The sequence below is a fragment of the Mus caroli genome, chromosome 3 (assembly GCF_900094665.2).
Source record: "Mus caroli chromosome 3, CAROLI_EIJ_v1.1, whole genome shotgun sequence".
Taxonomy (NCBI): domain Eukaryota; kingdom Metazoa; phylum Chordata; class Mammalia; order Rodentia; family Muridae; genus Mus; species Mus caroli.
In genome coordinates, this window is record NC_034572.1 from 111351855 (window position 1) to 111362514 (window position 10660).

The 10660-nt window shown below is 36.3% G+C and overlaps 1 protein-coding gene across 2 annotated transcripts in view; it reads left to right on the forward strand.

The window, feature by feature from the left end:
* The window catches only part of Plppr5 (phospholipid phosphatase related 5), a 109860-nt gene extending 99453 nt beyond the window's left edge, over positions 1-10407 (forward strand). For both annotated transcript variants that reach the window (XM_021158395.2, XM_021158396.2), the window contains exon 6: positions 8580-10407. In XM_021158395.2, the coding sequence (XP_021014054.1) occupies positions 8580-8612 (33 nt within the window). In that variant the 3' untranslated portion in view covers positions 8613-10407. The remainder of the gene's footprint in view (positions 1-8579) is intronic.
* Positions 10408-10660: the final 253 nt, after the last annotated feature.

The following is a 10660-nucleotide window of genomic DNA, read 5'->3' on the forward strand; positions in this document are numbered from 1 at the left end:
CTTTCTCTCTCTCTCTCTCTCTCTCTCTCTCTCTCTCTCTCTCTCTCTCTCTCTCTCTCTCTCTCTCTTTTCCCAAGGCAAACATGATCATACACTGCCATGCTCTCTAGTAAAAATTCTTTTGAAGTTTCAGGATGTTGTAACCCTCCATCTACTTAAGATTCTGTTGCTTTTCTATAAAGCAAATCTTTATTCCATGGAACTGCTGGATGGTATATAATGTTCTATAGAACCACACAAGACAACCTGTGTGATTAGACATTGCAGTAGATAATGGGCATACATTGATACATACGTTAAGCACTTAAGGCTAGTTTTGAGTATATATAGAAAGTAATTAAAATAAATAAAAATGTACATGTTATGTTATTCTCATGTGTTTTATTTTACTTTAAAACCAAATTTAAAATGGAAACAATTAAAATGTGACATGTATGTACTTCTAAGCTATTTTTGTTTATTTCCTTTGATTTTCATTTTTTAAAAACTTTTAAACATGTTTTAAATTTTTTCTGTTTTTTATTTGAGATAGAGATAGTTACATATATACGTAGATGGTAGATAGTAACACAGATACATAGATGATAGATAAACACATACATAGATACATAGATGATAGATAGATACCTAGATGATAGATCGATAGATAGATGATAGGTAGATAGATAGTTACATAGACACATAGATGATAGATACCTATATGCATAGATGATTTTATATATATATATATGTGTGTGTGTGTGTGTGTGTGTGTATACAGATAGATACCTAGATGCATAATTATATATATATACACACATACATATATATACATATATATATGATAGACACATACATACATAGATGACAGATAGATACCTAAATACCTAGATACCTAGATGATAGATAGATAGATAGATAGATAGATAGATAGATAGATAGATAGATAGATGAAATTAGGTAGATGGGGAGTTAGGAAGGATCTAGAAGGAGTTTGGGGAGGCATAAACATAATCAAAATGTTCTTATGAAGAAAGCTTTAAACAAACAAAAAATATTTGCAGCAGTCATTAATGTCTTTTAGATTGACTATGCACTAGACATACCAGCATCTGTTGTCACGGTTTCACATTATTGTTTTTGCTATTTAGGTCTGCACATTCAGGGTGATTTTTCCACACTATTTCTATGGACTTTATTAAATAAAGAATGACAAGCAGACTTTTTTTTTTTCAATTTCCCAGGAGCCTTTAGTAAGAGCTTCTTTCTGAGAATTACTTTTGAATGGCATTGTGGGTGATGAATATAGCTTAAGCGGATATGATTCACTCAGCCGTTAGTTCAGGGAGAATACACAGTGGTGGGCGAACAATCTCTCCTCACCAGCACACGCTTTCATACACAGGCAAGGTGTTCAAAGCTGTCAACCGCTCCCTTCGGTGTGGCATGTCTAAGAATGATGAAAACTTTCTGTGGAGAAAGTACTCCACAAAAATACTCTAGAGTAGAGAAAAATAGCTACAACTAGGGGAATAGACAGTAAGCCAAGCACATCATCTTGGAACTGACTCCGCCACCCCCTCCCGCACACACTTTTAAAATTTATTGTTTTAGTTAAAGATGGAGTCAAAAAGCAAAAGTCAGCAGTTGGGATATCTTGTCTCTTGTTTAAAAAAATAAAATGCAGGGCTGAGGTTACAGCTTAGTAGTTGAATGCCTACTGTGCTTGAGACCCTGAGATGGATACCTGATCTGAAAAATAAATACATAAATAAATAAAATGAAAATATGGGAGGAGAGAAGAGGGAAAGTGGGAGAAGAGATAGAAGATAGAAAAAAGGAGGAAGGAAGTATTCAGATAAACAAAACAAAATAGACAGGAAATACACATATCCAATTGTAGTGATAACTTGAAATTCTCTCTCTGTCTCTGTCTGTGTGTATGCGTGTGTTATGGATGTGGGGTGTATATAAGCACCTGTGTGTTTATGTACACATACGTATGGCAATGAACATGTATGAATTTGAGTAGTAAAGCCAAAGGTTTATACCTGGTGTCTCCCTCTATTGTTCTCTAAGTTGTTTTTTGACATGTTTTATCACTGAACCTGAATGACATCTGGCAATAGACATACCTACTATGCCCAGATTTTTTTTAAAATATAGAATAGAGTTTATTCAGGGCATGGGTAGGGGAGTTAAGAGGGTAGTAGAGGCAGAGAAAGACAGAAAGTGGGAGAGAGGGAGAAAGAAGAGAAGTAGAGGCTGGCCATGAATATGTGGAGAGAGGGGAAGGGAATGGGGAAGGGAGGGGGGAAGGAAAGAGACCAAGAGAGCAAGAGGCAAGAGAGGTATGCCCAGATTTTTACCTGGTTACTTAGAATTCGACCTCAGGTCCTCATACGTGTATGACACGTAATTTTCTTGCTGATCTATTGCCACAAGCACCTTGAAACATTTTCTTAAAGCAGATTTCCAGGCCCTGTGAGAAAGTTATGTGTGGTGCCACATTCTTGTAACATTAGCGCTTTGAAGGCTGAGGTTAGAAAACCACAGTGCCTAGATAGAGACTATGAGGCTAGCAGAGGCTCCATAATAAGAGCCTGTCTCACAAAATAAAACTAAAACCTTTGGAATTGTATACATGTGTTTCTCTATAAGTAGGCTTATACCAAATGATTTGGTTTGCTCACATCTGTTACCATAGATACAGTTATAAATCAATAAAACAAACATATCATCAAACTCAACAGTAAAAGCTAAGCTTCCATGAAAGATAAACAGATGCCTCAAGCTAGGTGGGAACTTCACACTTAAAATGGCATTTTAGTTTCTATAAGAAAACATTGGAATACAGCCTATTGCCATTATATAATGAAGGAGTAACATGACCAGGATCAGAAAACTGGTCATAGTAAAAATGGTATTTTTCATTTTGAGGGTAATATATTCTACATGTGTCACTTCAGAGATCAAATTCAAGATCACTTTCTTAGACAATAATATAAAAGTATGTGGAGAAATTATCATCTGTATAAATCATGTGAGCCTCTTCTACAGTATAAAAGACTCTTTTTCTCACAGTTATTAACAACACTAAAGCAAACATAGATATGTGTCCTTGTATGGCGAAGTACTAATTTAAGTTCATAGGAATGGAAATGCTGAATGGGGAATGAATGCCTTAGGTTTAATTCATGCATCCATGTCCTCTTTGACAGTGGAAAATATTGTTCTTCAGGCTCTTCATCAGCTCATTAGACACAAACAAATAAGGTAGCTTATTTTAAATGTGTTATTAGAATATTTTCCAGTACATTTAGTTTATACTTTTCTTGTGGAGTCAAAACAATTGGGTATTGAAATAATGACTCCATATCTGAAAACCCAAATTCTAAACATTAGTACCTTGCTTTGGACAGCTCATGGTTGTTAGTCCTATTTTATTAAAAAATTAAATTCAGGTGTAATAAATAATTTATATCCAGTAAAATTGACGTTATGTGTGTGCATGTGTGTGTGTGCAGGTATATATCCACATGTGTATGTGGGAGCCAGAAACCAACCTTGGGTCTCTTTCTTAGATATCATCTACCTTGTTTTTAAGACCTGATCTCTGAACACCATGGAATTGACAGTGAGTTAGGCTGACCTGCCTGTGAGCCCCAGGTTCTCTGCTGTCTCTGATTGTCCAGCACTAGGGTTACACCTGTGCACCACCATACCTGGTAGTTTTGAATTGGGTTCTGCAGGTGGAACGTGGGTCCTCAATTTTGTAGAGCAAGCACTCTACATATGGAGGTATCTGCCTAGTCCCTAAAATTTCCTAATCTTATGGGTTCTAACAAAAGTAGGATTTCATGTAACAATCAACAATAGTAAGCTATGGAATTTTCAATCTACCCAGAACAGCTGCCATTTTACAATCAGCCCACCTCTAACATTCACCCCTGCTAACCACGAATCTGCCATCTGTGCCTGTATTTCTTTCTGCCTTTCCCACGGTGTCATAAATGGACTGACATTGTACGTAAGTGTTTTAGTCTGCCTCCTTTTTAGGTGTCAATGGGTTTTCCACCCTTTTTTATTGGTGAGAGGTGTTCTGTTGGGTAACTGTACCTCAGCTTCTTTTCCCATTGGCTGGCTGGAGGGTATTTGGGTTGAATGTCATTGAAGGAAATCATGAAGGCAGCTGATATAAATATTAATGTACAGGATTTTGTATGAATAAACATTTTTATTCATTCATAAATTACAGACACACACACACCTGGAAAAGGAAAGTGGGCCATCTGGATTTTTACTGACTTGTGCAGTTTTATGGAAACTGGCAAGCTTCTTGGTGTTCATCAGCAACTGGTTATAAAAGAATTTATTATACACCTGTTCCTTTACCTATGTCCTCTAACTCTTTTTCGTTGGGGATTGCTCTGTGCTTCTATAGCCAATCCAACATTTTTAAGGTTAAAATGGAATCAAACAAACAACTTACTTATGGGTAAGTTAGTTAGGTTAACTTAATGTGAAAGAAACTTAAGAAGAACTTATGGGTAAGTTTCGTTACTAGGAATATCAACATGATTTCTATTAGGGTTGTAATAAATGAAACTTGAATAAATACCAAGTCAAAGCCTGTAGTAGACTTCCCAATCATGTGAGATTACAATATGGTGATGAGGGAGATTGTTTTGAAAGCAAACATAGGGGGCAGGGCCAAGAGCTGTGGTGAATGAGGACATTCAGGGGACACACATGTTTACTTTGTAGCATCTCTGAAGAAAAGGTAGAAAGAATCATTTGCCAATAGGTAAAGTTAAGTGGGTGGGGATAAGAGGCTTGGGGAGGGTAAGCATCAACTGAGGAGGCCAGATGAGTGGGGAAATAGAACCTAAAACTGGGGTGGGTGTCAGAATTTGCAGTCAAGAAATGTCCACATGGTCAAATTTTGCAGTCAGACAGACAAGGGAAACGAGGAGCCTTTTAATTGCTCAAAAAGGAATGGAAAGAAGACTCTGAATTAATACAAAACTGTGCACTACAACAAAGCTAGTGTAGATAAACTGCACTACAACAAAGCTAGTATAGATAAACGGTCCTCTTGCCCAATGAAGCTCATTTCTCAGTTTTATTCTCCTGCATTCCCACTTTCTATAAACCAAATAATTGCTTACTTTGAATTTTACAGCAAATTTCATGGGCCCAAGTCTGAATTTCTCTAATAATGATTTTCTTCATCATTAAAACATGATCTCTTATTGCTAAATGATCATACTCCTTTCACAAACCATTAGGAGGAAGATTTCACATGACATATTAGTGGGACTCACAGAACACATTCTCCTTTTAGGGTGATACTTTTATTGCTTGTCTTTTTTGGATGTTTTGTTTCCTCTGGAAGAGTCTCTGTAACACCAGGCTGATCTTCTATAACAACATCTGCCCTTGAACTCTGAATCCTATCCTTTGGTTGGGCTTATAGGCCTGGGCCATTATATCAGCCATTTTCTGTTCTCTCTCCTGTCCATGCTCCCTGCCTCAAAGCAGACAATGAATAAAATAAGGATGCAAATAGGAGAATGAAGTATGACAATGTTCATGATTGTGACATCTGATCTTAACTTCCCCTGGCAAAATGGAGGCAGCATTCTTGTAACTATGGACTGGCTGGTGGATTTGACACTAGCTCTACAACTTTTTATTCAAAATCCTTAGTGCTAGATGTTTTTCAGGATCTAATATATTTTGTATCTTTGAAATCAATGTATCCTGTGGCACAGGCACCAATACAAGAAGGAGACTTTGTAATAAAAAAGCGTTGCTTATGGAGCAGAACACAGCATAAATTGCCTTGGGTCATTAAATGAATCTGTATCCTTCTTGCAAGAAACTCTGGGGTTTTGAAGTTGGTTTGCCTATTATAGTTGTATGTTTTCTGAACTTTTGATGAAAGAACAAATGATGAATTTTATTTATAAACTATAGACTATTTTAAATTATTTTTTCTGTCCTTTTCATCGTTGATTCTCTAAAATGTTTAATTTTAGCTTGTTCCTTTTAATTTTATCAACCAAAACCAAATAGTAGATAAACCCAAATAGATTGTTGAAACGGGGCCAAGAAATATTATGCATGTATAATTTAACATTAGTAAAACTCCATTCATAAGTATATCTGCACTTTGTAGGTGAGAAAGCTAGGGGTTTTGATGGTCTAATTGCTTGGCAATCTTCTATTGTGATGGAGCCCACATTTAATCACTTTACATTCAACCCACTTACCTGCAGAGTCTACTGTGCCAGTTTCCTCACCTAGTCAATAGATCAGAGCACAGGCATTCCATTTTATGTTTAAAAACTTAAGCTGATTTTAAATCTTCCTATTAAGTTATAGGATCATTTTTGCCATCTTGAACAAAAGGAATTTTACTCACTTCTGTCTAATAAATGACCTCACTCATTTACAAATTAGTTCGAAGAAAATCTTCACATGACAATTTATTGAGGGTCATGGAACATACAGGAACATTTAGGATGCTTTTAAAACCTTATTTAAACATGGTGTGTGATCTAACAATGTAACAACCTAAAACTCTGAAGCAACAGATACATTCACTGAAGCAAAGAAGTTAAATTTAAATCTTATGTAAAACACATTTTGTAGGTGTTCCAAAACCAATATATTGAAGATGATCAAGAAGAAAATTCCCAGGGGAGATCCTTTAAAGACTGCCTTGCCAGGCTCTTCGGCTGGATAATGGGGATTAGCCACTGTGAACACCTCCAATTAAGGCAATAAACGTATGTGCGCATTAGCGCACTGGTGTTGGAGCTGTACTGCAAAACTGGAGTAAATGCAGAGCACTGTGTCCTTCTGTGCAGGTCCCCAGCACAACTGCAGGAGGACTGCACCTCACGTGGTAGCTTGTCAGCTGCTGTTATTCTTAGTTCAATTTTCCCCCTCATTGGGAATGCAGTATTCCTTAATGAAATAGCCCTTTAGTAAGTACTAAAAAGTAAGTTTTAAAAGACTTAGCAAGTCTTTTGATTCTGAATACTTTTCTGGATTCCTTTTGCATCTTCCTGTTTTTGTTTTTTAAAAAAGGAACTTGCTGAATGGCAGATCTTGTCAAACAGCAAGCTATCGCCAAATTCTGGTGTCATAAAAATGAGGTTTGGCTTACATGACATTCTGATCATGTTACATGGCTCTATTTATATGGTATAATCTGTATATAGAGAAAAATAAAGAGTAAAATGGAGATTTTTCACGTAGAATTTGGAGCATTAAATTTGGACTTAATTGGACTGGAGAAATGACTCAGTGGTTATGAGCAGTTGCTTCTCAAAAGAGCATCTAAGCTCAGTTTTTAACACCTATATCTTGCCGCTCAGACATGTAGAATATCGAAACTGGTCTTAAATTTTCTAAATTTCAGCATCTGAAGTGACTTTTAAGACACAAAGTGACTGTTTTACCAGGAGACACCTGCACTCAAGGACAAGCCTCAGTATTTTGCCTGCTGCTGTGATGTGGACTAGAAAGAATACTTGCTAATGGACACTTGGCAAGTTGTATTCTTCAACTACTTGGGCTTAATCTCTATTCTATACTCATGTCTAAATCTCAGTTTGTGTAACTCTGAACAGGCAGTGTGATGACCATTTTGTGATGTTGCTGTGATACAATGGTGTTGACCTTCATGCTCTATCTTAACGCAAACCCATGTGTGTCAGAGTTAATCATACAGCCTCAAAATTTTACTGCTGCCTTAGTGTCTGTGACATAGTGTAATACAGGTCTGAGTCTATTTCAATATTAGCCATTCTGAAGGTTTACTTCTCTATAATTTCTGGCTTTTTAAAAGACAAGAAGGAGCCTGGCGTGGTGGTGCACGCCTTTAATCCCAGCACTCGAGAGGCAGAGGCAGGTGGATTTCTGAGTTCGAGGCCAGCCTGGTCTACAAAGTGAATGCCAGGACAGCCAGGGCTATACAGAGAAACCCTGTCTCTAAAAGCAAAAAAGAAAAAAAAAGAAATAGAAAAAAAAGAAAAGAAGAAGCAAAAGGGATGAGGCTGTAAAGAATTCTGAGGTTGGAGCAGATCAAAACAACAACAAAACCCAGCTTGTAGCGTGGAGTCTGAATTCATACCTCAAAAATGAAGTATTGAAGTAGATCTCTGTCAACTACCAAATGCTATTTCAGTCAGTGCATGGGCCCACCTCACTCCACACCATCTGCTTCTCAGGGAGCAATTAGTCTGAATCTACAGCATGCACACTGAAATTCTGTTAACAGCGAACGGAATATTAATGTGTCTGCCATGGCCATTTTTATCTCCCAAAATTTTAGAGTTAATTCTGAGTAAAACAGGTATTTCATTTTAATCTATTCCGTTCATTAAAAATACTGAATAAAAGATATAATTAGCTAAAATTATGTAACAGAACAGAGAAGTGAGTTTAACAACACTGTGTTTTAGCAACAAACATGTGGGCAACGGTTCTACATTAAGTTAACAGTTACTTGTCAAAAATGCTAAATACTTTGTTAAATCAGTTGACCTAGGACTCTGACTTTGGAATCCCCTTTTGTTTTACAGAACCACATCACTGCCTTTGCGGAAGTCACATGATATTGAAGCAGATGGTTTTTCCCTGCACTGGACATCATCCCTATTCACCATACATTCATAACAAAGTTTATTTGATTATACAGGAAATTTATAAAGATGTAGGAGACTTTTTATAATTTTAAAACTTGACAGCACCCTCTCTGCCCCTCCCTCCCACTAGACTGTGAGCTCCTCAAGAGCAGGACCATGGCTATCTCTTCTGCATCCCCGCCACCCACCCACGACAAAGCCCAGCACAAAGTGTGGGTGTTCAGTGAAAACACGAGGATAAAACGAACAAGTCAATTCTTCAATAAAATGGTTGCTTTAGTTTCTCAAAAGAATCTCTGTGACTATGTGGAAAGAAACCCCCCACATGGGTTATATTTGTATAAAAGAAACCCTCTATTTTGGGCTAGTTAAGTCTTTTTAATTTTTCATATATCTATTCAGCAGTATAGCATATTTAATTTGAAGTGAATTTTGAAAGTTCTGGGGGTTTTTTATTATGCAGCATGACATTATTTCCATTTTAACAGATTTCAGTGTGTGGAATCACTTTACTTTTAGAAAGTATGTCCTATACTAAATTGTTTGCTCTTTATATTATGCTATATTTCACTTAAAACACCATTCATACTACATATTCTAAGACTGGTGCTTCTGCTTTTAAAGGGGAAAATGCCAATTTTTACTGTCACTGAGTAATGTATCATAATTAAAATTATTTATTTGGACTTTTTCTTTGACAGTTGTGGTTTAATGGTTGTGCTGCAATTTTTTTTTAATGCAGGCAATATTTAGAATACACTAAGGTAAATCCAGCCATGATACCTTGTTATTGAGTAACTTTCCATCATTAACAGTGTCTCAAAAATGGCTATGGTCCATTATTAAATTTTCTAATTGGTCCAGAACTCAAATAATTTAAATGAGAAAGAACCACACCTTAAAATACTATCATGAAGATACTAGAAATATGATTAATGTATTTTTGTAATTGTCTAATACTTTAATTAAAATGTATTATAGTTATCATTTAATCCTCATGGCAATCCTGTATAAATATTGAAAGATGACTTTATTTACATATGATAAAAATAAAGCCAAGACGGATAACATGCCCAGTCCATACCACTAGTCAAGGGAAGAGTTAAATCTAAATTCAGATTTACCCTGAAACTCTTATTTTTCTCAAATATGCCACAGTTGCCTCAACATTCATGACACTGAGGCCATTAAGAGGCCATTAGGGTTCTGAGAAACTACCTATGTTTAAGAAAAAAATGAAGAAATGCTAAAGTTAGGAACAGAAGGTCTGCAGTATTTTAAAAGCTTACTTACATGGAGGAACATAAAACATCTCTTTCAAACGCAGAGCTATTTAGGATTCTATTTATAATCCTATTTTAAAATAATGACATTCTAGTGTCTGAATGTGAGGCTTTTGGTAGAAGAGAGGTCCAAATGAAGATTCTCATCTCTGCACCCCAGTTACCACTCAGGAAAGGGGCTGAGGGACAGGCTATACAGTGACCATGCAAGTTAAGGATGAAAACAGTCTCCACAGAAGAAGGAGGATGAAGTCATGAGTCACTCTGCAATCTCTAAAGCTAACCCAAGATACTTTGACTTAAATGTGCAGAAAATGATTTTTTTAATCTTTCTTGTCTAAACATTTAATTTGCTCTCTTAATTTCCACAGAAATCAGCAAATAATTAAAAACCAAAGGCTTCTCTGTTACTTCCAAATGGATTTCAGTTGCCCAATTTCAATCCTGCAGAGGTCAAAATATATCAACTAAAAGCCAAATTTAAAAAAAAAACTCATTTCTATGAATTGCAAATCTCTATAGCAGTCTTATTCTTTTGGAAGTGTAGAGCAAGCAAACTTTGCATGTCTTGACAATCTTTAAAGGACATTGTTTAGAAAGCATTAGCAATGGCAAATTTGCTTCCTAGGATTGAAATAAAGGATATGACCATAATGCCAAGCAAAGGCAAGGTAGCTGACTAGGTCTATACAGTTGCTGAAGGCTACTGGTCCTATATCCATTCAGAAGGACCCA